The sequence below is a fragment of the Pantherophis guttatus genome, chromosome 9 (genome assembly GCF_059756535.1).
Source record: "Pantherophis guttatus breed Tessera chromosome 9, ASM5975653v1, whole genome shotgun sequence".
Classification (NCBI taxonomy): Eukaryota; Metazoa; Chordata; class Lepidosauria; order Squamata; family Colubridae; genus Pantherophis; species Pantherophis guttatus.
In genome coordinates, this window is record NC_142071.1 from 15,766,367 (window position 1) to 15,794,268 (window position 27,902).

At 41.9% G+C, this 27,902-nt stretch overlaps 2 protein-coding genes across 2 annotated transcripts; both read left to right on the plus strand.

Moving 5' to 3' along the window:
• Positions 1 to 8,528: 8,528 nt before the first annotated feature.
• On the plus strand, positions 8,529 to 11,609 carry PPIA (peptidylprolyl isomerase A). The gene is made up of 5 exons (XM_034436921.3): positions 8,529 to 8,929; positions 10,455 to 10,485; positions 10,574 to 10,662; positions 10,915 to 11,087; positions 11,297 to 11,609. Exons 1-5 carry the CDS (start codon positions 8,861 to 8,863, stop codon positions 11,430 to 11,432), a joined length of 498 nt encoding a protein of 165 aa, XP_034292812.1. The 5' UTR covers positions 8,529 to 8,860; the 3' UTR covers positions 11,433 to 11,609.
• Positions 11,610 to 19,474: 7,865 nt separating this feature from the next.
• On the plus strand, positions 19,475 to 27,452 carry PGAM2 (phosphoglycerate mutase 2). The gene is made up of 3 exons (XM_034436922.3): positions 19,475 to 19,981; positions 23,842 to 24,022; positions 27,231 to 27,452. The coding sequence occupies exons 1-3, from the start codon at positions 19,568 to 19,570 to the stop codon at positions 27,398 to 27,400; spliced, it is 765 nt and encodes a 254-aa protein (XP_034292813.2). The 5' UTR covers positions 19,475 to 19,567; the 3' UTR covers positions 27,401 to 27,452.
• Positions 27,453 to 27,902: the final 450 nt, after the last annotated feature.

Genomic DNA, 27,902 nt, shown 5'->3' on the forward strand with positions numbered 1-27,902 from the left:
CTCTCAAAATGTAGTGTTCTGCTGAACAAGGACAAAATATGTCCTCTCCTCATGACCCAGTTGCTTTGAGGCATTCCTGATCAGTGCTTTATGAACACTCGTGTGTGCTCCAGGTAGTTTTGCCCTTTTGAATCTAGTACAGTGCAGACCGTGATTTGAAGCAATCTCACCCATCTGGTAAGGGAAGTGCTACAACTGACCACTATTGGTCTCTATTTTGTAACAATCCCTTGGACATATTCTAAATATGCTCAGCATCCCAAAAATATGGGGACCTCTGCACTAACCCTAGTAATCTTTCCTCTTTCCAAATTTGGTCTTTTTTTGCTACAGTAGTAGAAGTCCAAATCTTTTTAACTTCTCACAAAGCTTATTCCTATGTTAACTATATGACTATCACATTGATGTCATTCTCTTTCCCTAGTTCAGTCTTCTCTGGTCTGGGGCCATTCATATAATTGGAAAACCACAAGTTGGATGGGAATTCTAAGACTTGTGGCCCCACACATCTGATAGCAACAACTTTATTAAGAAAACTGATGTGGCCACCCAACTATGTCGGAAGTAAAACCCAAAATACAAAACTCAATAAACACTCACCACCATGGTGAGAATAAGCAAACCATTTGATGGGCATCGTTGCAGCTTCAGGGCCTTTTGAGAGAATATCAAGATGGGGGCCCAATCTGATCTCTGTAGGATGGTGGTCCCCAAGGAGGAGGCCCTTCTTCTTGGTCCACACTAGATGGATCTCCTTAGTAGAGGGGATCTTAAAACTGTGCAACCTTGATTTAAAAGCTTGGTTGCTCTTCTTTGAAATCAAAGTTTTCAAAGAAGAGCAACTAAGATGATTAAAGGCCTGGAGACTAAAATACAGGTGAAACTCGAAAAATTAGAATATTGTGCAAAAGTTCATTTATTTCAGTAATGCAACTTAAAAGGTGAAACTAATATATGAGATCGACTCTTTACATGCAAAGCGATATAGTTCAAGCCTGGATTTGTCATAATTTTGATGATTATGGCTTACAGCTCATGAAAACCCCAAATTCACAATCTCAGAAAATTAGAATATTGTGAAAAGGTTCAATATTCTAGGCTCAAAGTGTCCCACTCTAATCAGCTAATTAAGCCATAACACCTGCAAAGGATTCCTGAGCCTTTAAATGGTCTCTCAGTCTGGTTCAGTAGGAATCACAATCATGGGAAAGACTGCTGACCTGACAGTTCTGCAGAAAACCATCATTGACACCCTCCATAAGGAGGGAAAGCCTCAAAAGGTAATTGCAAAAGAAGTTGGATGTTCTCAAAGTGCTGTATCAAAGCACATTAATAGAAAGTTATGTGGAAGGGAAAAGTGTGGAAGAAAAAGGTGCACAAGCAGCAGGGATGACTGCAGCCTGGAGAGGATTGTCAGGAAAAGGTCATTCAAAAGTGTTGGGGACTTTCACAAGGAGTGGACTGAGGCTGGAGTCAGTGCATCAAGAACCACCACACACAGACGGATCCTGGATATGGGCTTCAAATTTATCTATCTATCTATCTATCTATCTATCTATCTATCTATCTATCTATCTATCTATCTATCTATCATTTATCTTATTAGTCATATTTCTATGCCGCCCACTCTCCGAGGACTCTGGGCGGCTTACACCAAAGACAGTATATTAAATAGCATATTGCCCCCTAACAATCTGGGTCCTCATTTTACCCATCTCGGAAGGATGGAAGGCTGAGTCAACCTTGAGCCGGTGAGATTTGATCCGCTGATCTCCTGAACTAGCAGTCAGCTGAAGTAGCTGCAGTACTGCACTCTAACCACTGGGCCATCTCGGCAAGCCCCTCCTGAACAACAAACAATGTCAGAAGCGTCTTACCTGGGCTAAAGAAAAAAAGAACTGGTCTGTTGCTCAGTGGTCCAAAGTCCTCTTTTCTGATGAGAACAACTTTTGCATCTCATTTGGAACCAAGGACCCAGAGTCTGGAGGAAGAATGGAGAGGCACAGACTGCAAGATGCTTGAAGTCCACTGTGAAGTTTCCACAGTCTGTGTTGATTTGGGGAGCCATGTCATCTGCTGGTGTTGGTCCACTATGCTTCATTAAGTCCAGGGTCAACGCAGCCGTCTACCAGGAGTTTTGGGGGCACTTCATGCTTCCTTCTGCAGACGAGCTTTATGGGGATGCTGACTTCATTTTCCAGCAGGACTTGGCACCTGCCCAAAAGTACCAAAACCTGGTTCAATGACCATGGGATTACTGTGCTTGATTGGCCAGCAAACTCGCCTGACCTGAACCCCATAGAGAATCTATGGGGCATTGCCAAGAGAAAGATGAGAGACATGAGACTGAACAATGCAGAAGAGCTGAAGGCCGCTATTGAAGCATCTTGGTCTTCCATAACACCTCAGCAGTGCCACAGGCTGATAGCATCCATGCCACCACGCATTGAGGGGGCCCAAAAGAGGCCCAAACCAAGTACTGAGTACATAGTCTTCCGGGTGCGCTTTAAGGTGTTGGTTCTCATCTTTAAAGCGCTCCATGGCTTAGGGCCAGGGTATTTGCGAGACCGCCTGCTGCTACCGATAACCTCCCACCGGCCAATACGCACTCACAGACAGGGCCTCCTCGGGGTGCCGTCGGTCAGGCAATGTCGGCTGGCGGCCCCCAGGGGGTGAGCCTTCTCTGTGGGGGCACCCGCCCTGTGGAATGAGCTGCCTCCTGGAATACGATTGATCCCGGACCTCCGGACCTTCCGTAAAGCCCTGAAGACGTTTTTATTTCATCAAGCCGGCCTAGCCTAAATGGTTTTTTAATTGGGATTTTAAATTTTATGGATTTGGGGTTTTAAATTTGGGTAGCCAATGATTTAATTCTTTTAATTATCTTAACTTTTGCATTTGTATGTTTTTTAATTTTGGCTGTTCACCGCCCTGAGTCCCTTCTGGGAGAAGGGCGGTATACAAATTAAATTAATAAAATAAAATAAAAATAAAAAATATGCATGCTTATACTTTTCAGAGGTCCAATATTGTTCTATGTATAATCCTTGTTTTATTGATTTCATGTAATATTCTAATTTTCTGAGATTGTGAGTTTGGGGTTTTCATGAGCTGTAAACCATAATCATCAAAATTATGACATATCAAGACTTGAATTATCTTGCTTTCCATGTAATGAGTCTATCTCATATATTAGTTTCACCTTTTAAGTTGCATTACTGAAATAAATGAACTTTTGCACACTATTCTAATTTTTCGAGTTTCACCTGTATATGAAGAACGGTTGAAGGATTTGGGTTTGGCTAGTCTAGAGAAAAGAAGGCCTAGGGGGGATATGATAGCAGTATCCCAGTATTTGAGAGGCTGCCACAAAGAAGAGAGTGTCAATTTATTTTCCAAAGCACCAGAGGGCAGGATAGGAAACAATGGATGGAAACTAATCAAGGAGAGAAGCAACCTGGAACTGAGGAGAAACTTCCTAACAGTAAGGACAATTACTGGTAACTAATAGAACAGCTTGCCTTCAGACATCGTGTTTCATCACTGGAGGTTTTTAATAAGAGACTGGACAGTCACTTGTCTGAAATGGTACATGATCTCCTGCTTGAGCAGGGGGCTGGACTAGAAGACCTCCAAAGTCCCTTCCAGGTCGATTCTGATTCTTACATTCTGACTGAAAAGGTCTCATTCTAAAACAGTGGTCACCAACTGGTGGTCCATGGACCACTGGTGGTCTGCGAGAAAATTTTGGTAGTCCACAGAAAAATCATTTGCATTTTTTATATTGCACTAAATCAGGGGTCCTCAAAGTACAGCCCCTGGGACGGATACAAAAAATACAAGACCTTACCCAATATCTTGTTTTCTTATAACTTGAATAAACTAACAGTCAATGGGATAAATTATTGTACTGGAAGAACAAAAGTGAAGCACTTTAGTAAATCTGATGAGGCAGCTTCCAGGGCCAGGATTTAGGATCAGTATTATTGGGCATTTGTGTAGGTCCAACTTTTATAAGGGAAGTTGATGGTTTGTGTCACTGGCTTTGATCCATCTCACTCTCTTTGTGATGATTGCTTATGTACAGGGCTACTAAGTATAGGAGCTGGTATATTAGCAACAGGCCTCATTTATCTTGACCTTTCCTCTTGGATATTTAGGAGGGCTGGGCACACATAAGTTAAGATCATTGTGATAAGAAAATGTATTTAGCTAAGGTACAAATGCCTTGGGTTTGCAAAGCACTTTCTCTTAGCATCTTGATCCTTTTGTCAAGTGGCATGAAGGTTAAGACTACATGCCACTTGACCAGTGACAAGAGAATTTTTGCTAATATTATAGCCCTATTATCACTTTAAGGAAAATAACTGGTGGGGCAGGTTAACTGTAAGCATTTGTTTCACTCCTGGAGCATGGCAAGGTATCCCGGTGCAGCAGATAAATCAAATATTTTCCCCTTAAAGATTAAAAAACACCACTATATGAAAATCCCAAATTGGCTATCGACAATGGAGGCAATGACACACCCAAATACAACAGACCTCAGTAAAATGATAAGATACTCAAAAATTTTAGACGAGAAAGGAGAATTAAAAGCAGTGCAAACATTGAAAACACAAGGAATAAATATAGAATGGTGGCCCTACCTACAAATCAAAACAAGACTAAAAAAAGATCAAGATCAATTCAGCATATATGAAAAACAATTGGAGTTGGATAAAATTTTATTGGGAACCGAAGGAAAAATAATTACAAAATTATATAAATTTCTACTAAGACATAAAATGGAGGAGGAAGTTGTATAAGAAACGATGATTAGTTGGGGAAGGAATTTCGGCCACAGCATAGAATTAGAACAGTGGGACAAACTATGGGAAAGAAACTACAAACTCACAACAGCAGTTACCTACAAAGAAAACCTCTATAAAAATTTTTATAGGTGACATTTGCCACCAGCAAGATTGGCCAAGATGTATCCCAACTTATCACCTAATTGTTGGAGATGTAATTATAAATCCGGAACATTCTACCATATGTGGTGGACGTGCCCCATTACAAGGAAGTATTGGTGTCAAATTCAAAAATGGTTGGAAGAAATCACAAAGGAAAAAATAGATATGAAACCTGAATTGTTTTTATTAGGAATACTGGAGCTGAAAATGAATAAAACCTTCAATACATTATATTGCACATACTTACCCAGCAAGAATCACATCTGCAAAATATTGGAAACAAAAAAATATACCGTCAGACGAAACTGTAATAAGGAAAATTCTAGAATGCAGAGAGATGGATAAAATGACTATGGAGTTGAAAGAGAGAGAGGATCCGGACTACTATGAAATATGGAATAAAATATACAGTTGGCTCAAAAATAGAAATCAGAACAAGAAATGTTAAACTTAATATTGATGAAACTTAAAGTAGCTGAACAACATTAAATAAAGAGAGGTAAATATAAATGAATATAAATGTGTAGATAGGAACAAATGAATATTATGTGTATATATATATATGTTGGAATAATGCGATTATTCTACTATTGAGTAGTAAATAGAAATGATAGAATAGAGAACTACAAAAGCAAAGTATGTATGTTGATACGAAATGCTGTAAAATTACCATTAATGTTATGTAATGTTCAATACATTACGTTTTGACGTTTTGTTTTTATGTGTGTGTGTGATTGTTTTTTGTGTTGTTTTTAAAGACAAACTGTTTAAAAATTATTTTTTAAAAAACAAAAAAATAAATATTTTCCCCTTTCTAGTTCCTGATTTCTGACATGAGACAAGATAAATCAACCTAAGTAGTAGTGTTGTGTATTTGATTGATGTTTCCTTGTCAAATGTCAGAATTTTAGATATGTTCTTGCTTGAAATAACGAATCCACTCCATTATGGAATGTCTTGATCCTTTAGTTTTTAAAGAGTAAGAATAAATTGAAATTATTTCCTGAGTATGGGAAATCCTAATCCTAATTTTGGGATATAACAGTGTTTACAATTTGAAATAAAGGAGCCAGTCACTATGATTCTATTGGAGGAAAGTCAGCACTTTTGCAACCATATAAATATTATTTTCTGCCTTATTTATCTAAAAATGCAAGGAGATGGGGAATTAAGGATACTTGACCTGCTAGACCTGGAACTAAAAGAGCAATGAAGTCATAGAGTAGGGTGGGGAGACAGGCAAGAAAAAGACCAAAGTCAATTTCACGACCATCCAGGAGACTGTCCAAGTGCACCTAGGATAGGGCTACTAAAAAAGCAAGATGAACAGGATTTCCGTTCCCAACAGTATCAGATTTTTTTCAAAATGGTATTTCTCCACAGGTGCTGGAATTATTAATCTTAAGAGTTTCCAACCAACTCCACAAAGTTTCCCAATATGTATTTAGCTTCTGACAGCTTGTGGAATTGAAGGAACATCAGGCATGGTTGCTGAAACTAACTAGGTGTGTTTCAAGGTATAAGAAGGCATTTTTATCAATTTCAGGTTGATACTGATGCTAGACTACGTCAAGGATTACAAAAGCACCCTTTATTCCACTTTTGCAGTTTAAGCAGCCAATTGCTTAAGGCTTTTCTCCAATGTTTATTTACATTGAGAAAGCTTCCTTCAGAAGGGAGTGCTTCTAAAAAAATTTTTTAAGTGAAAAATGTTTTGAGGTCAAAAATGTTGATTTCAAAACTGCCAGAACCACATAATGGACAGCAAATGAGGCTAAAAGGTTTTAGTTTTTATCTAAACCACCTACCCATCTGAATGGTCTGATATTTGAAGGATATCTGTTAGGAGTATACAAATAGTCCTCGATTTACAACCAATCATGTAGTGACTATTTGAAGTTAAAGGATATTGAAAAAAGTGATTTATGACCAATCCTTGCACTGTCACAGTATCCTCATGGTCCCATGTTCAACATTCAGGCGCTTAGAAACCCACATGTATCTATGATGGTTACAGCATTGTGAAGTCATCAGATTATGATGTGACCTTCCCAGCTGAGTTCCAATAAGTAAGTCAATGGGGAAGCTGGATTTGCTTAACAACCATGGGGGGGGGGAGTCATAAAATCCGGTGTATTTCCTTTAACCATTTTACTTAGCAACAGAAATTCTGGTCCCAATTGTGGCCATAAATTGAGGACTACCTATATTGCAGAATCCTCATAAACTGGACCTGGAACAGATTTGGAAATTTCAGCCACTAGGTTCTCATAAGATTCTTTGGGGTCTGTGTCTGCTGAGCCTTCCTGAAGCACATGCCTGTCTCACAACTGAAACTTTAGCTGGTCACACATTTGAAAGCTGTGTCTAAATTCACTCCAAAGAAGCAGCATGAATTCTGTGCTTCCTTTTACTGGAATAGGCTGAAGGACTCTGAACTGTTATTCCCAATGTTATCTTTTACACTAAATAGGCTTTGCAGAGGTGGCAGAATAAATTTGGAAGCTTTTTGTAATTTGGAACCAATGAAGGACACAAAGCTACTGGCTTATCTATTGCTGTTAACCCACATGCCAGTTACTATCAATAAAACTCAAACTACATCTAACATTAGGTATCAGGATATAGATCTGGTACATACTGAAGGGGGAGAAAAAAAAACAGTAAGACACTGATTCCAGATCATTTTGACATATTGCAAATGATGACCAATTCAACTAATGAGGCACTTAATTTATTTTTGAGCACCTTGCAAAGTTTAAAGATTACAATTAGGGAGAAAAATCCTAGATCAGCCAGAATGATGCTGTAAAACTGCCATTCATTGTGAACAGATTTGGCAACTTTGTGGCTTAATCTACTTTATAGACCATAGAGGTAGCACCATGTAATCTTTCTCTACTGGAGAATGGGAATTTTAATTATTATTTTATTAAGGAGAAACATTACCCAACCTCAATGGAATCAAAGCCAGAGGGTGTCAGTATGCCATAGCAGTCAATCTGAATCAAATCCTGACTCAGCTAATTCGCACTAATAATTAATTTTGCACCAAGAGCTTGGTTACAATTGGGGCTAGTTCCTCGCTTGAATCCTACTCCGCAGGGGTAGTTTGTGGGATTAAAAAAAAGCCTTTTGAATCACTTGAAGAAAACTGGCGACGTCAAATAAAATCAGCAGCAAATCAGCTTCCTTGGCCTGGATTCGGGGCACAGGCTGCTTTCCAAGGCCTGGTTGCAGATCCCAAATCCTCGCGTGTTCCTCGCCCTGGTCTCCTAATTAAAAGATTTGCTTTTCATGCCTGTCTCGTCCCCTTCAGGGCATCTCCCCATTTGGGTTGCAATTCGCGTGCCAACCCCCCTCAAGACAATTTCTCTCTCAGCCAATGGATGCGCGCTCAATTTTAAAAAAAGTAATAAAATTAATGGCAAATAAGCAATTCCTTCAGAAAATAATTTTAAGGCGAACCCCCCCCCCAAACAGCTACGACCCCTCCTTCTTCCAGCCATCCTTCCCCTTTACTCAACGCAGTCTAGTACCGCGCATGCGCCACATGCCTACCTTTCTTCGGTTCCCGCCTCTCGTTAAGGCCACGCCCCTACATTGAGGCGCGGGACGCGCCGAGCCCGCCTTTGTCCGTCAAGGAGCGCCCGGATTAGCCGGCGCTCCTTTCATTTCGCTAACTTGCCCTTACTGTGATTGGCGGAAGGTCGCGTGAGGGAAAGTCCGGGCGAGGGGGGGAGGGGCGTCGTCTATATAAGGGCTGGGAATAGGCGCTTTCTTTCCCGCTGCGCCGCGTTCGCTGGTCTGGAGCTGTGGTTGCTGGTTCTTGTCTGTGGCTGGTGCCGCGCTTTTTTTTAAAGAAAAAAACCCTTACATTTCGTTCACGCGGTGCGTTTCCCCCAGCTATGCCTAACCCTCTCGTGTTTTTCGATGTTGCCGCCGACGGACAGCCCCTTGGGCGCATCACCTTCGAGGTACGGAGGCGGGAAAAAGAAAAAGACCGTCTGGGTGGGAAAAGCACGGTCTGAGGCGGACGTGCCGCCATTTCCTGTCTGGGTGGGAGCGCGGGGGCCATTTTGGGATTTCGCTGAATGCAGCGGGAGGGGAGGAAGCAGAAACGGGGGCCGGGCGGGGGGGGGGGAGAAAGGCAACCGCCTCGCCGGAGGGGCTGCGCGCGCACCTGGGTGGTGTAGGAGGAGGGAGGGCGCGGGAGCGCGCACGTCCTCGCCGCTGCCGCCTCCACGTGGCCGCCGCCCGCTTCTCGCCGCTGCCTTCCTCTTGCTTCCCTCCCGTGCTTCGGAAATGGAGGCTCGGCGGGACTTCTCATGGAGCCGCGCGATCCTCTTGTTTGAGATTTCCTTTTCTGCTCTTGCACGGTTCCAGCTGCGCTTGTCCGCGCCCCACCCTTCCATGCTGCGGGGGAAGGGAGTGCCCACGATGCGGGAAGAGAGGATGGCTGCTTTCGCCTCTTAATCGCTTTTTTTCCTATTACAGGGTGGGGGAGAAGCACTTCCCTCCAATGGGATGCTTGCTCCTTCACTCTGCCCGGACAAAACGAGCAAGGAGGGCGTCCCAAAAGCGCTATAGTGTAGCTCTAGACACTGGCAGAGATATATCGAGCCGGGTCACGACTTTTTGAGACGCCCTCTTATCTAGATTTCGTACAGGGAGAGCAAAAGAGCAAGCCACAAAAATAAAAGTTAGCAGAAGATAACCCATACTGTAACCCATCTCTGTATAGAATTCTATATCTAGATGAATGGAGATGGGTGAGCTTTAGTTAATTTCTATGGCTTGGAAGGCTTGCTTCCTTGTTACGGGGAGAAGCGGCAGTCAATTCTTGGAGCAGTTCTTGGTTCCTGTTACATTGTATGGTTAAAAAGCCATAAATGAAGAGAGAAATTCTAGGTAACTTGTAAAGGAAAAACCATTGTGAATGCAGCTACATGTAACTTAAACTTGCCCTCCATTAGGAGAACTTTCAAACTGATTGCTCAGAATAAAATTCTTGCATGCTGAAAACGTATGACCTCCAAATATTTAGAGTGTTAGGTTTCTCAATACAAATTGCTAAATTGCAGTGCTTTGGAAAATTTGCTTATCTGAGCAAGGGTCTATATTACTAGGGTTGACAATGTAATTAGAATTCCACAAGTATAGTTTCCTCTTGGTATCATTTCCTGAGGTCTGGTAGATCCAAGAAATGATTGTATATAATTTGGATTTCCCCTGTATTTGCACTTTTGAAAGCGCACACATTTTCTACTCACCAGCCTGTTTCCTGGTGGTAGGCCAGTAAACCATTTGCAGGTATTTCTCAATCTGACTAAATGAATTGTGCCAATATTATATACTTTTGTACTATTGATCATAGTTCCTTAGTGCAAAGTATTTAAGATTAGTTAATGGAGAGAATACTGTTTACATTAGTTGGAGAAATATGTGCATTTTGGTGTAACAATGAATTGCATTAATTATTGTCTCACTTTTTTTCTACAGCTGTTTTCAGACACTGTTCCAAAGACAGCAGGTTAGTAAAGTTAGAAACATTTATTGGCATGTTCATTTGAATTTATACATTGTCAAATATCTAAACGAATTCCGAAATCTCTTTTTAGAAAATTTCCGTGTGTTGAGCACTGGGGAGAAAGGTTTCGGTTACAAGGGATCATGCTTTCACAGAGTCATTCCTGGATTCATGTGTCAGGTATATAGTCAAATCAATTTAGTAGCATGTGTTGTTACCAGTGTATGTTCTTAGTTGCTTGAGAAGCCTTGGAATTACTGGAATTACTAAAAGAACCATTGTACATTAATGTGATAGCAAGTGGTCCACTGTGTTTTAAAGTCTCTCAGGTGGATTTTCACCTAGCCATCTTGGCTGGAAGTGATGAAAACCATGATAGGGAAAGCCTGGTTAAACTGATGTTTCAGCTGTACTTGGAATGTGTTTCTGCAGGGTGGTGACTTTACCCGCCATAATGGAACAGGCGGTAAATCTATTTATGGTGAGAAGTTTGCCGATGAGAACTTCATACTCAAGCACACAGGCTCTGGCATTTTATCTATGGCGAATGCTGGTCCCAATACAAATGGGTCTCAGTTCTTCATCTGCACCGAGAAAACTGAATGGTAAGTAAGCCTTGGTTTGAGAGTGAATTGGTTTACTTGACTTGTTTAAGCAATCGTCCTGGAATAGAGAGCCTTGTCTGAAGTTGCACAAGTAACCATCGGTGTAATTCCTGCTAAAATAGCTATTGCCATGTCCTGAATGCCGACAGGATATTCGTTTGTGGAATTGCAGGTTGTATTCACCATGGTATTCATCTCTACTTCCTTAGGTTGGATGGGAAACACGTGGTCTTTGGCCAAGTCAGAGAGGGAATGGACGTTGTGAGGAAAATAGAGAGCTTTGGCTCAAAGAATGGCAAACCAAGCAAGAAGATCATCATCTCTGATTGCGGAGATATGAAATAACATTCTTGTCTTAACAAATTGACCATTCCTTCTGTAGCTGGGGTTAGTCCCCTCTGAATCTTTATGCTCCTGACTTACTGCTGCGTTTCTATTGGGTTTCAATTTCTGCTCCCTCACAAGTCCAGCTGGACTGAAGACAAATTTGTTTTCAAAGTGAAATAAAACAAGTTAAACCAGGTGCTGATTTTGTGTTTTCTTCCTGCAGGCAAAAGCTCACTGTAGCAAAACTGATGAATTATGCCGAGAGCATAACAGATATTACAGATGTTGGGGATAGACTACAAATTGGGCAGTAGGAAAAAGTTTTATTCCTGGTGTTCTGGAGGGCATGGCTATAGAGTGCTCAGTATCAGTTTACTAAAGCAAATTCTTGCTCTGCTGATACATAAATAAGTGAAAATTATTTGAACTGATTTAAGATACAGGCTGTGGGAGATTCCAATTCACAGTTGGGACAGGGATTATGAAATAGGCTGCTGCACTTATGTAATTAGGCTGGTTAAGCTGCATAGCTTAGAAACAATCAAAAGAATTAAGGTTGAAACAGTGCTGTCCCAAAAGTTTGATGTATTGAACAAACAAATGAGAAACAAACTTACTAGAGCATATGTGCTCAAGCTTTTCCTCATAAAGTATTCATTAATGGATTTCTTGCTGGATCTCAAAAGCAGACCAGTATCTTAGCAAGTGATTAGCTTCAAATGATTCTGATTTTTGCTAAGATTGTGGGTGCACCCACTGCTGGCTTCTTTCCTTGATTGAAATATTTCTAAATGCCTCATTTTTTCATTCTATGGTAACTATGAGGCTACCTTCCTACAGGAGAGGTCAGTACTTGCATATTTGCCATATTCCCACATTTAGTCTACATTTTTCCTGGTTGACTGCCCAAGCATGACATTCCTGCAGAGATCCATTTTAAGTTGTCTAAGAAGCATAAAAGGGATTCCTTTACCCAGTATTTTTATTTAGGGCAAGCTCTATGTAATAATGGCTCCCATTTAGGTTAATGCTACCAATCGCCTGTCATCAGAAGATCTGTCTTACAAGGACTATACAGCAGTGCCAGGAGTAACAACTGACTAGAGATCATAAAAGAAAATGTACACTGGAATAAAATCTGGATTGCTTCAGCATTTGCCTCCTAAAACCTGGTTTCATAACACTGTCAGCATAACAGGACTGGTTAATTCACTGTGTTCCATTGAGATCCTCTTGGTCCTGTCAATGCCTTGTTAAATTTATTGGGTGGAATCCAATTTTGCTACACCAGGTTTGCAAAGAGTTTAATGTGAAGGATAAAGTTTGATAGGGCAGCATATCCAGCAGTGCAGTCCTAAGAATAGTGCAAAGTCCAGATGCGTTCCCAGTAAATGTCCAAAGTTAAGGATCTTAAACAACCATTTTTTCCAGTGTCTGAGCTTTAAAAAAAGCCTTCAATCTATAATTTGCAAATAAGTGCATTTCACATTTTCCATTCTTGCTAATATTGCAGGATATTGGTGATACCCTCAATAGGCAGAGTGATTTGCTAGTGATTAATGTTTAGGTGTGCCTACCTCAGGGTTTTTCTTTGAAAAATGCAGGGTTGAGGTTCATTTCTTTTAGTCTTGCAATAGCTATAAGGCAGAGGTGTCATTCTAGGCCTGTGGGCCAGATGCATCACAATGGCCATGCCCATGCCCACCCCATTTTAGCGAAGGAAAAAAGTCATGTCACATGATGACAGTTTCATACCCCTGCTTATAAGGTGTTCAATATTTCTTTCCTGATCATGATTGCAAGCTCAGAAGATTTGAGATCTTCCCATATAAAATAATGTGAGATTCATTTAAACTGTTTAGACTTCAAACTGGCCTGCCTTCTAATAGCAAATGCCATTAGATAAGGTTTGTAATTTACTAAGTATTACAAAGCAAGATCAAGAAATGTTTAGGAACCTGACATACATTCACACAACTACTCTTTAGTTGCTCATGGGCTATAGGACTTCGAAAAGCTAAGGCCAGCACTTGCAAATTTGGTACCAAAAATGACATCTTTCTCTGCATTTGTTTGAGGAGATGCCTACCATTTGATTTGGAATTTGGAAAAAAAATCTCTCCCATCCCCACTGTATCTAAACAAATAAAACCGAAGTTAAAGTGCAAAGTTACCATTCAGGCTATTTTAGAGAACGAGCTGCATATGAACCTTCAACTCTTAATACTGTTCATGAGAAAAAATCCTGTGAAGTTATTTCAGCCTCAAATGCCATTCAGAATGTTACTCAATTTCTAACCAAGTGACTGGGCAGCATACAATTCTAAAATTATAAAACAAACAAAATAAATCATCCATAAAATAAGTTCAAACAGTAATGATTAATCAACTAATAGAAAAGCCAAGTAACAGGCCCTTGACACACTGTTAAAAATGCTTGAACATGTATACCCCTTATATATGAGCCATGGTAGCCCAGTGGTTACAATTATAGTACTGCAGGCTACTTCTGATTGTCACCTGCCAGCAGTTCAGCCGTTCCATTCTAACCAGCTCAAGGTTGATTCGGACTTCCATCCTTCCGAGGTAGGTAAAATGAAGACCCAGATTGTTGGGGGCAATAGGCTGACTAAACCGGTTAGGGCTGTAAAGCACTGTGAAGTAGTATATAAGTCTTAGTGCTTTTGCTATTGCTAAATTCGTGAGTTCTCAAAAATTGTCTCCCTCTCCTAGACAGATACAGCCTTAATTTTCTTCAGCAAGAAAAGAATTGGCATGAGGTAGGCATCCTTTCTCTTTCAATCTGAGGCTTCTTCATTCCGTCCTCCGGCAAGTCGGTTCTTTCAGGCTTAAATCTGTCAATCCAAAACAGTGCAACCACTGGGTCCTCTTTCAGATGTGTAATTAATTTTTTTGTTATGTTGATGTATTCTCATGTTCTACTTCATTATTTTATTCTACTTTGTAAGCTCCCTACAGTAGCTCCATGTCAGACAGGTGATAAATAAATAACAAATAAAAATAAGGGGTGAAGATAACACAGAATTGTCAAAATGTTTGGAAGGATTTTGCATTTAAAGCACTTATGAAGGTCTGCAGGATCAGACCATAACTTGAAAATCCCTACGGAAGATTGAATACTCCACATTACAGCATTATCAAAACTATATTGGCAGCAGCATGTGATAAAAGTGAGTTTTGCAGCAAGACCTAGTTCAATTCCTATGCTTACCTTGGCTACTGCTAGAGAGGAACACAGGGAGGAGGGGCATTTATGCCTTCCCGGAGAAAGCAACTGTTACTGTAAGGGGGGAGGAAATCAACCCAGCCTAGCAGAATGTCCTGGTTTTCCTCCCATTTGTCCATCAGAGGTGGTCCAGGATCTTTGATACTGAAGGTCAGCAGAGAATTGCATGCCAGCCGCATCACCCCACATTTCAAATTGCCTACACATAACTAAATCGGAAGGGAGCAATCATCCCCAGCTAGCATGGCCAGGCAGAGAGGAATTGTAGTCCCAACATACCAGCCTCAATGTGATGAAATGGAAACATAAAATTAGACCACAGATGACCCCATCCTCCCTCTCCTGCCCTGCCACCCCCCCCCCCGGGAAGAACAGTTTTCCGCGTTGTAAAGGGAAAGGGACTGCTAAGGCATTTTAGGAGTTCCCGCAGGACGGTCGGTCCCCAGCGGGATCCCTTGAATGCTCTTGCTGCAACAAAGCGTGTTTGACGCCTTTCTCCCTCCTGCTCGGGAGTAGCCCCGCAGTTTTGCGCCCGCGCGGCTGAAACCGCCGCAATGCAACACAAGGGGAGGCCGGAAAGGGGGGGGGGGTGAGGCAGGGATGTCCGTTGCCGCCCCTCCGTAGCCCTGGTCGGAGCCCCAAATGGCGGCTTTCGGGCCCTGCCTCGCTTTCGTGCCAGGGCGTGACCGCCAGGCTAGCCGAGCAGGACGCTTGCAAAAGCGGGCGAGCTGTGCAGCGCGGCGAAAAGCCCTTCCCGCTCCCATCTGCGGCCACGGCAGCCGCCCTTCCTTGCAGAAACCGAGCAAAGCCCCGAGGGAGAGAAGACGGAGCCGGCTCCCTGCTGACTCACTCGACCCTGTGCGCGGGCGAGGCCGAGCCGGCTGCGGGGAAGAACCCAGCCCCATGTGGGGCAGTGGAAATCTACAGCGCCTTTTCCGAGCCAGGCTTCGTTCCCGCCCAGCCTTCAATCCCACAGGCTCTCGCCGCCGCAGCGCCCGCCCGCAATGGCTTCGCTCCCAGCGCGCCCCCTAGCGGCCCTGAGGAGCCCAGGATGGCGCTTGCGAGTTTGGTACCAAAAATGACGTCTTTCCCTGCGTTTGTGGACAAGGAAATACCTACCAGTCGACTTGCGGTTTGAAAAAAAAATCTCTTCCCTCTTCCCGCTCTCAAGGTTATTGGAGAACTTGCAATCGGCCAGAGCTAATTATGCGCTTTTTCTGGGTTCTGCTAAGGAACAAGGTAGTTTAAAGGTTTTGTGGGAAGCCCCCCCCCCGCCCCCCAATGAAATATTTTGAGGAAGATTAAGAGGCAGAATATTATATTTCCCTAAAGGAGAAATGGAGAAACATGTTCTTAAAGGCAGAAAGCAGCCCCAATTTCCCGCATAGTAAAACAGCTGCCAGCAGATGCCTGAAAATTTTAGAGATGGATATTTTATGCCCATTAAGAAATCCAGGCAGTCTATTTACAAACAAAACACCTTCAGCCACAGCTCCCCCAGACTGGGATTAAAATTTAGATTCCTCACACAAATTCTAAGAACAGGACCTGAACTTTATGACATAATAGGATTAACCCACCACCATTGACACAAAAACCCGTTCATTGTACAAGAACAGTTCAAACTTCAAAGTCACAGAAACCTATAAAGAGCCATCCACTCATTCAACCAATTTATCAGCTGTCCCAGAACTGCATGCTGTGGTTGGTTCTGCTCATCAATAAATATTCTTTCCAATCAGCCTCACATTTTATTTCCAACATCTTTCTCCTGGCTTGGAACCGGACCGGATTTTTCTTCCATCAGTTTCCTCAATCCCAAAAGATTGCTATCTAAAATCAAATCCCCAAATCTCATTGGGCTGAGAATTACAAAACAGCCCACTGAGAAGGAAAACTGTATGCTGGTTGTTAAAACTGAACTATGTGGTATTCATAAGCAAATGGAATTGTCAGACTGGAAGACTGTGAGGTGCATTTCTCGCTTCTCATACTAACTGGCTGGGAATTATGGGAGCTGGAGTTACAATACATTCAGAGAGTATCAGGTTGAGGAAAGCTGATCTAGATGGATAAGTGGACCCAATTTGGGTTTAAAACGGGCTGGGTTCACCAAATGCAAAACCATTTAAATACACTGTTGTTTAGCATTTTGTGTGATACAATCTCACCTGCAATAAATTTGCTTGTTTCAAAAAATGACTTGGAAGACTTGCGCAGATGTTGCCTTTATTAAATCCATAGCATGTTTTGCCACTTTGCAAAATCCCTTTGAGGGAATAAGGCCCAATATTTTAGTTTCTACTCCACTCAGGGTTAACCACTGCCAGGCTGAGCACCTGATTTAATTCCTTACTGCATTCTGAAGACACATGGGTAGGAGAGCTTGTGGAAGGCTGAGAGAGGGCTTACTGGAAGATTATCTGGCAGGCAGGATTCTTTCTGAAATGCTTATTTTTACCTGCTGTTAAACCTCAAAAGATTCCAACATGATATACTTAAACCAGTACAAACAATGAAATGCTAACAGTAAACATAGAATCGCAACAGAAATATGACAATCAAGTCCTAAATGTTTGTTTTGAAATCTAGTGCAAACAATATTAGAAGGTACAAAGAAAATATATATATTGCCACCAGGAAGTGAAAATAACAGAATACTGGCAGATGAAGATACTACAGCTGACATAATCCTGGGAAGGCACTGAATGGAAGTTCAGTTGGTAATCAATCTTAAATCCCATTGATTTGAAAGAGATCTTATCCACTTTTCTCTTCAGTGGCTAAGGTAGCATGGAGCAGGATCCCTAAGGCTGGTCTTATGTGTAAGCCAGGTTCAGTTTGAGATAAACTGGTCCCTAGGCATTTAAGGACTTCATAGGGATGGGCATGTTCCTTAACTGCTCTTGCTGTTCTGGTATTGTAGAGAAACACTGATGAAACAGTGAAGAGCGCAAGGGCACGTACGTATACATCAGCTTAACCCTGAAAAAGAGGAGCAGGTGAGAAAGTAGCTCAAGATAGCTCTGCCTTGATTTTCTTTGGTGTAAGAATGGAAAGAAAATTAGGTAAGCTATCAGGTTTTCAAGATTTAATTATCTTGATCAGACTATGGCTACAAAAGAATTCCAGTAGTCCTTCTGGGGTCTGTTTCCTGGCCTATCCTACCTCAAAGGGCTTCAATTTCTGGAGCCCCAGAAAATACCTGCAGCTCTTGGCTTTGGTCCATAATGAAGCAGCTCCCTCCCTTGGAAATGTTTATGACCTGGTTTGATTGGTATTTGCATGTTGTGATGTGATTGGTTCAAAAAAAGTTAGCCATAGATTCTGGATTTGAGCAGGTAAGAAGCATGTGATTTATTTATTTTTTTGTGGAAAGATGCGTAGCTAATACTGTATCCAAAGAGGAAGCTGCAGAAAAAGGAGTAAATCTGAAGTCTTACATTACTGTACTTAGGTTCCCCTGACTAGATATTTCTCCTGTTAAGATTACAGTATTGTCCATGTCCTTTCCTGGCCTCCAAAAAAGTAGCTTTCCTCAAACCTGATGCTTTCTCCATGGGTTGGATCTCAGTTCCCATAATTCCCAGACACCTTTTTTTTGACAAAGAAAATAGAAGTCCAGCACATTTAGAGAACTAATTAAATAAAACCTTCTGACTGTGACTCACAGTGTCACCTGGTGGTCCAAATGGGCGCATTCTAGATTTTTATGGTTACTGCAGCTTTTGTTTTTCTTTCTCTAATGGTGATTTAACTTGCTAGAGAAACCAAGTTACACCACCCTTTTCACTTCCCAGTGGTGCAGTGCTCAGGGGCCTTTCCGTGTTGCATTTACCACAGAGCAGAAGTGCCAATTATACAGAAGGGGGGTGGGGGTGGAAATTAAAGTCTTGCTGCTCTTGTATCTTTAGTTTTTAGCTCAGACCCTGATGCATTTTTAATAAGATCCAACCTTAAATATGCACAGCAATATTCACAGATCATATCAAGGTTTTCTGTATTGTGTGGAGCCAGCTGTTCTGATTTACCAGTCCTAGTTTTGAGTTGAATGGGTTTGGGGAACCAATGTCATTGCCTTTTCTATGCCAGCCTGCTCCCTGAATATTTTAGAGGGTGAAGTAAGCAAAAGCCGGAGCAATAAGAAAGAAGAAAAGCAGCTAAGAGTTTTAATAACTTCCTGCCTTTGATTTTCTGCCTAAAATTCTTGAAACTATTTGGGCCATGGATCCTTCTTAATGTGGAAGAGAAAAAAGGGCTTCCCAAAGGGGCTTTTCCAAAAGGCAACTGGAGTTTCTTGGTCTTTTCCTTGAAAATATTTTGCTTTTCATTTAGGAAACTTCTTCAGTTTTGTTCATCAGTTCAGTTCTTCTTCTGAGAATTGAGCTTTTTGAATGAGAAGCGAAATGTGAAGAAACAAGACATAAACTCTCTATTACTCCCGGAGGGGCCTTTCTGCTTTGCTCCTAAGCCTGGTGATAAGTGGCAGTTAAGAAAGGGGAGATTCCTGGCAGTTCCCAATTGCTCACAAAGCTGCTGGTGGTGGTGAAGTTCTCACCATCCCATTCCTCCCTTTCATTTGTAGCCAGAGGCCTCTGATCAGAAACTTCTGAGCGCTGCCAAGTCTTCTGCTATTTCTGGCCTACTCAGGAGAAGAAGTTATCTTTTTACTATTTTTAATCAGGAAGCTTTAGCCAGAATGGGAGAGCTGCTCTTCCGTCAGCATGAGTGGCTCCGAAGATGGAGCTGCTTGGTCAGGAGGGGAGAGATGGGCAGGGCAGAACAGAAGACCTGTATAAATAGCATCAAAACTGTCATTCTCCGTGTGGGTAGTTCCGGGCAGCAGCCAAACTCGGCGTTTGCTGGCTCCTTGTTGAGGCCGACGGTGTTTGTTTCCTCCAGAACAATGCCAACCCACCGGCTTGTGATTGTGCGCCATGGTGAGAGTACCTGGAACCAGGAGAATCGCTTCTGCGGCTGGTTTGATGCTGAACTGAGTGAAAAGGGGAAGGAGGAGGCCAAGCGTGGAGCCCAGGCCATCAAGGAAGCAGGCTATGAGTTTGATTGTTTCTACACCTCGGTACTGAAGAGAGCAATCCGCACCCTCTGGTACATCATGGACGGCTGTGACCAGATGTGGGTGTCCGTGGTACGCACCTGGCGCCTGAATGAACGCCACTACGGGGGTTTGACGGGCCTCAACAAGGCTGAGACCGCAGCCAAGCATGGGGAGGAGCAGGTCAAAATCTGGAGGCGATCTTATGACATTCCACCTCCCCCCATGGATGAAAGCCACCCTTTTTATAAAGTCATCAGCAAGGTCAGTGGCAGCTCAACGTTTGATAGAGTACTAACAGTTGGTGGGCATTGGGGCAGTCAATAAGGCTGCGGAAATGTGGATTCAACTATAGGTAGTCCTTGACTTACGACCACAATTGAGCCCAGAATGTCTTTTGTTAAGTGAGACATTTGTAAGGCTGAGTTTTGCCTCATTTTACGACCTTTCTTGCCTCAGTTATTAAGTGAATCATTGGAGTTGATAAATTAGTAACCCACTTGTTAAGCGAATTTGGGTACCCCATTGACTTTGCTTGGCAAAAGATTGCAAAAGGGGATCACATGACCTTGGGACATAGGAATGGTCATAAATATGAGCCAGTTGTCAAGCATCTGAATTTTGATCCCGTGATCATGTGGCTGTTACAAAGATCATAAGGGTGAAAAACGGTCATGAGTCACTTTTTTCAGTGTCGTCGTAGCTTTGAACGGTCACTAAATGAACTGTTTTAAGTTAAGGACTACCTGTATCTCATTTGTAGGAAGCTTGGGAGTCAAAGGTGACCTTGACTCTCAGTCTTTCTTTTTTTCTTCATCTAACTCTCAACAAGGATGTGAGAATAAGAGATACAGAAAGGAAGGAAGAGCTGTTTTGCTGCCTTGTGTTTTTTTGGAGGAATGTTCGAAATATGAGTAGCAAAAAGCTAATCGATTGTCTGTTACAACATATTTAGAGGAAAACCTCCTTATGTCCCTGCATAAAGATCTTCCATCTGGGTAGAATACTGTGCAAGGAACACGGGGCTCTGCGAAGGAAAGTCCATCTTAAAAATTAAAAAGTCTAAGATTTCGCATAATCCTCTGACCTATAATATGCTTGGATGGGTTTTAGTTTGGTGGACAATAGGAGATGTTAAGCTAGGTGAGGTTCAGTTAATAAACCATGGCTTGCTTGGAGACACTGTTCAGAATAAATAATTCAGATTCCTAATCAGTGCAGGATGAGATGATTGTCTGATGATCTCTCCAGCAAAGAAGTCAGCATTTCCTGATATTTTTTAATTAGGAATGAAGAAGTAGGAAGCTTGAATATGGGATCTATTATGTCCTTCTTCACCCCTTCTCTTCCTCCCTGTCCATTCCCCCTCTTATCTATTTCCTTGTCCTCTTCCTCTACCTCCTACCCCCCTCCCAGTCTTTTTCCCAACAGAACTTTCTTAATACAGTACCATTAATACAGTAATTGTTAGATAAAGGTGAAGGTTCAGCTTGCACATATGTGCTAGTCGCTCCCGACTCTGGGGGGCGGTGCTCATCTCCGTTTCAAAGCCGAAGACCCAGTGCTGTCTGAAGACATCTTCCGTGGTCATGTGGCTGCCATGACTAAATGCCAAAGGCACACGGAACGTTGTTATCTTCCCGCCAAAGGTGGTCCCTATTTTTCCACTTGCATTTTTTACGAGCTTTCGAACTGCTGAGGTTGGCAGAAGCTGGGACAAGTAATGGGAGCTCACCCCATTACACGGCACTAGGGAGTTGAACCAATGAACTGCCACACCTTTTGATCGACAAGCTCAGCATCTTAGCCACTGAGCCACCATGTCCCTTCTAAGCAATTGTTAGCTCTATGAAAAGGTAAGAGTTCTTATATCCCACAGCTCTACAGCCACCAATTTAAAATGGGAATTGTATGGAACTTGTTGAAAAAAAAATCTCCAATAATTTTGAGAAAGAGTCCTATATCATGAGGAAATGATTTCCAATCCAGTCTTTGCCTGAAATTTTGACTAGCTAAAGGAGGTGGGAATCTACAGGCCAACACTAAAGGTTTTCCTCATTGCACTAAGACCGTGATGGCGAACCTATGGCACGTGTGCCGGAAGTGGCACACAGAGCCATCTCTCCAGGCATGCGAGCCGTCTCCCGTTGTTCTTCCAGGTTCTGGCGCGCCGGCCAGCTGGTCTTCACGTGTGCGGGAATGCCAGAAACCAGAAGAGCAGCTGCCCGGCATGCACGTGCACGCTGGGAAGATATGCACACCGGCCACCTGGTCTTCTGGTTTCTGGTACGCATGCACACGTGAAGACCAACTGACTGGAAACCGGAAGATCATCTTCCCAATGCATGCATGCACACTGGGTGGCTGCTCTTCCGGTTTCCCGCATGTGTGCGTGCATGCTCACGCACGCCCCCATTTCAGCACTTGGGGCCAAAAAGGTTCACCAACACTGCACTAAGATATATTTTCCCTACACTTTAGCATAATTTGCAGTGGTTAGTTGAATGAGCCATATTGTTCTGGGTTCACTCATCACTCTAAGCCATCAACCATGTTTTCTAAGCCATAACACAATTAAACCATGGTGTAATTTAATGAAAGGTGTAAAGTTAGTCTACAGGGAGTTAAGGATGCTACTTAATTAGCTCTTTAGAGGCTACTTTGCAAAACCTGATAGCCCTTGCCTCCAACTTGCGGGGTAATTGCAAACAAAATGGAAAAAGCAGATAGAAGATGAAGGCATTTGTTAATTTTAAACTATTACATTTTAAACATCAGCCAATTAATTCTTAAAGAATATTTATTGTGTTTGCTACAAAAGACTAACAAAGGGACTGTGTGGAAATTATTCAAATGCTATTAGTCATAATAAAAGAAGGGGAGGATATTAAGCAGTTTCTCTGATGCTCCAGAATACATTATTCTAAAATGTCACAGAAATAGTTTGCTTTTTCTGGTATTCATCAACATTTAGCTACCCCTTAGTTCATCAAAACACCCAGACAAACGCAAACGTGTTTCCCCCGCCTTCCAAAGATGCATTCCACATATTGGGAAAAAATCATACTCCCTACTCATTAAGAATCAGAAAGTATAGCAGTTTCCTACGCTGCTATTTCATTGTGCTATTTTTCAGCAATATCTAAAAAATACCTACTATATGCCATAGTTTCAAGTACCAGACTAAGATGGACAGACCAGGACTTGAAGTACATTGGAGTTCCCCAACCTGATACATGACTGGCTGGGATGATCTAGTTAAGGAAGGTTGTAATGCACATTTTGCCCACTGAGACACTAGGGCGCAATGTTCATCTCCGTTTTTTAGCCAAGGGAGCCAGCGTTGTCTGAAGAAACTTCCATGGTCATATAGCCAGCATGACATCGTGAAACATGGAATGCTATTACCTTCTCACTGAATTGGTACCTATTTATCTACTTACATGTTCATGCTTTAGAATTGCTAGGTAGACAGGAACTGGGGCAAGCATAGGAGCTCACCCTGTCACACAGCGCTTGGGTCTAAAACTCAGGCTCTCAGCTTTCCAGCTGACAAGCTCAGCTTCCTAACCACTGAGCCATCGCGCCCCCTATATATATATTGATAAAAATCATATATATAGACACAACTGACAGGGAAACACCTTTGCCTCTTTATATATATATTGGTTTTCATACATACGGACACACACACACTTTTCTTGCTCATTTATCTTTTAATTTGTTTTTGGTTGTTTTTTAATATATATATTCGATACACAACACGCACATGAAAATCAATATATTTTAAATATATATATTCAAAAAAACCAAAAAGAAAAGATAAATAAGAACAAAAAGAAAAGATCAACAAAAGCAGAAGATGCAAAAAGACGAATGAAAAAGTAAGAATAGCAGAAAAAGAATACTTCCAACTTTCTTCCATACAATATAAATTTAAAAACATACATCAAATTCTGGACGAAGTGAAGGATCAAGAATAAAGAATAGAATCAATGTATTTCTGCTTTACTCCTCATCACTCTCTTCCTCCCAAGAAGTCATTCCCAATCTCCAAGGTTGACCCAAAGCTTTCTAACCTCCCCTTCTCAGCTCTAATGTCCTCTGCCTTTTGAACTACATAGGAACGAAGGTACGCAGGACTGAAGCCTGGGGAACTACCAGCCTGTGAGAGCTTGAAAGATACCATTGCCCGGGCCTTGCCATTCTGGAATGATGAGATTGCACCCAAGATCAAAAAGGGTAACCGGGTACTCATTGCTGCCCATGGCAACAGCCTCCGGGGCATTGTCAAACACTTGGAAGGTAAGGACCACCATGCTTCACCCAGCTCTGTGCATAATCATAATATCCATATATTATGGATATTAATATATTTTCCCATCCCGCTTGCCTCATGCAATGTCTTTGTTTGGATGGGGGCAGAGAAGTAGAAGCCATCAAGCTAATTCCATTCATTTTTTTAAAAAATTAAATATTTTGATTAGGAAAAAGCACCTTTTGATTTCACCTCAAGCTCTTTTACTAAAGCCTCCAGATCAACCAAGTCACTGTTGAGCCATTATGGGATTGGTAGGTTGATCATTTAATGAGCATGCAGATCCAGTTAATTGTAGTTTGTTAAGCAAAGCATGATTTAGCATGATTAGTGAAGATGAATCTATCCCGTGCTCTTCTGAAACTGAACTGAATCAGGGTGTTACTGAAAAGACGAAAAAAAAGTGTTCAGATACATAGACCCATATGAGGCCGTATAGATTAGGTCTCAGCACTTACTTATAGTATATAAAATTTTGGTTGCCTGGACAGACCAACCAGGTTTGCTAAGAGAGTTGTTGTAAGGCCAGGGCACCAAAGGACAGCTGAGTCCTGGCCTTCATAAAGGAGTATATCACTTACAGGTGACCTTTAGATGGTCAGAGCATCAGATTTGTGGCTTCTCAGATATGTACTTAGGTTCCTTGAACTTTGATAACTTGTGTCTGTCTTCTTGGACCATCCTAACCTTTCTGCAGTATCTTCTGTAGGAAGCATTTTGCTGCAACATAGTATTAACCAGCTTAACAGAATGATGGTTGTACACCATTACTACATCATGAGAGCCAACAAGCACATCTGGCATGGAGTTCTCACCTAGTAGTTGCTGTCTGTCCTTAAAATGGTTATCATGATGAATAAAGCCAATTACTAAACTTAATCACAAGGTACAGTGGAAAGATTGTTTTTTATCCTCTCTAGCATTCAAACCCTTCCTTCCTTCCTTCCTTCCTTCCTTCCTTCCTTCCTTCCTTCCTTCCTTCCTTCCTTCCTTCCTTCCTTCCTTCCCTCCCTCCCCCTCCCCTTCCATCTATCAACACTCTTTCTATAGCAATGGTCCTGGAAAAGCTGCTACCAAGCCTGAGCTGTGGTTTGAAATGAATTGAATACAATTTGATATGCTGCCCGCTGAAGGTTGTGTTGCTATTTCCAGTCTGGTGTCACATTACAAAAGTTAAAAGGGCAGCTGGGAGGTTTTTGCGTCTTCCATCTCATCCTTGGCTCTCACTAATAGCATTTCTGTCTCCCCTACTTCTGCCCCAAGAACGTGTTTCCCTAACATCCCCCAAAGTTGTGAATGTTGCAAAGGTACTTCTCATAAATAAGGAAGGAGGTGAGACATCATTTGCTTTGGCTCAAACAAGTGCTCTGCTTCTTTCCAAAGTTCTGCTAATATCCTTCACTGGTAGCTGCTGAGATATTTCATAAGGATTCTCATATCTAGATTGCAGAAATCCTGACCACCATTAGTTGCTGTTGTTCAGCTGCTAAGTCATGTCTGACTCTTCATGACCTCATGGACCATAGCACGCCAAGCCCCCCCCCTTCTCCACTATCTCCCAGAGTTTGCCCAAATTCATGTTCATTGTGTTAATGACACTATCTAACCATCCCATACTCTGCTGTCCCCTTTTCCTTTTGACTTTCCCAACATCAGGGTCTTTTCTAATGTACTTCTCTTTTCTCATTAGGTGACTAAAGTATTTGAGCTTCAGCTTCAGTATCTGTCCTTCCAAAGAACAGTCAGGGTTGATTTTCTTTAGGATTGAATGATTTGATCTCCTTGCAATCCAAGGGACTCTCAAGAGCACCAGACCACTGCTAGATAGTAGTTAGGGAATACAGATACATCTATCACCTTTGCTTCTATCTGGGCAATAATTCCAACAAAAACTACAAGAGGCTGCTTGGTTTTCCTTGCTGCTTCTGAGGTGGTGACCTCAGCCAATTACTAGTTGCTCCGAAAGCTTCTCTCATCCCTCTCTAAACCTTCTGGCCTGGTTTTGGCCTTCTTTGGTTCATAGACTGTAGTCCTTGTTGAGTCCTTTTTTAATTGCTTCTTAGATGAATTGCTTTCCATGGTTTATAATCTCAAAATGATGGAAAGGGATGGAGTTAAAAGCAAGCTACATGAAGATGCAATCTGTTTAGACACTGGCTAATGTAACATTTAGCAATTTAACTAATTGTCCTGCTGATGAGGAATTCAATGAAAGTGTATGAAGAAGCTGGTGGAAAAGGAATGATGGGTGACTATGAAAAGAACTGCTCTTTATCCATCCAACCACATGAATAAAAGGCATTTTTATCTCTTGGGAAGCCTGGCTGACTCTGATGTTGTTTAGTTTTAGAGAATAACAGGATAGATTAGACAAATGCTTGTTTATCTTGACATTTGCAGAGGTAACAAGGACCCTAGGATCAAACTCTTTTCAAATGAGTTATTGCATGAAGTAAGACATTTATCATCTTGATAAATACTGTGAACTGTGGTACCGTCAAGCACAGCATTTTTCTTACTTTTACGGTTTGGTCTGGTCCTGTTGCCCACTGTAAGTTTTTTTATTGTGAGAATTTTTTCCCCAAACACCAATCTGGATTTCTTGAGAGAAAAAGCCATGTCTAGAGAAACAAAAATTTCCTATATTGGGTCCACAGAAAAGAAACTTTTTCTTCCCCACAACCAACCCTTCTTAACCTATAGCTTTAAAATGGAAAGGAGAAAGTTACAGGCAGTCTTTGACTTACAGTTCATTTAGTGACTGTTTGAAGTTACAATGGCACTGAAAAAAATGACTGGTTTTTACACTATGACATTGCAGCACCTCCATGATCATGTGATCAAAATTTGGATGCATGGCAACTGACTCACATTTATGATGGTTGCAGTGTCCCGGAGTCATGTGATCCCCTTTTGTGACCTTCTGATGAGCAAAGTCAATGGGGAAGCTAGAGTCACTTAACAACCATATTACTAACTTTGACTACTGCAGTGATTCACTTAACAACTGAGTCAAGAAAGGTCATAAAATGGGGCAAAATTCACTTAACTGTATCGCTTAGCAACATAAATTTTTGGCTCAATTGTCGTAAATTGAGGACTATCTGTACTTAGCTGGCTTTGTCTTATTGTTGACTTCGGTGTAGAAGACTTCTGTGGATCATTATCTGACCTGGCTCCATTGTCTCTGCACAGGGATGTCTGATGCTGCCATCATGGAACTCAATCTTCCAACTGGGATTCCCATTGTGTATGAATTGGATGACAACCTGAAGCCTACCAAGCCCATGCAGTTCTTGGGTGACGAAGAGACCGTGAGGAAGGCCATGGAAGCTGTGGCAGCACAGGGCAAGGTCAAAAAGTGAGAGGAACAGCAAAGGGGCATTGGTGAAATTAAAAAAAAAAGTGAAAACCCCACTTGTGTGAGTGAGATCTTTATGTTCGGTTAAAAATGGGGTCCTTCTTGTTTTAGCCTTCCTGTTGTTAACAATATAGGTTTTCATACTAGAGTCCTTGCACGTTGCTGAGACCTGGATCAAACACTGCTTTTTTCATCAGCTGGCATCAAAACAGATGTTCCACAGAAGAGCCAATATCTGTGCAACTCAATTGCAGATCTTCTGCAAGATATCCTTAAAGGCAAGGGGGCCCTTTAAGGCACCAAAGTTAGGTTTATGGGGTGATACAGATAACAGATCTGGAGGCTAAATCTTATGATGAATGATTGAGGGAACTGGGTGTGTCTAGCCTATCAAAGAGAAGGATTGGGGGAGGGAAATGATAACTGTCTTTCAGTACTTGAGGGTCTGTCATAGAGAAGAAGAGATTGACCTATTCTCCAAAGTACCCGAGGGCAGGACAAGAAGC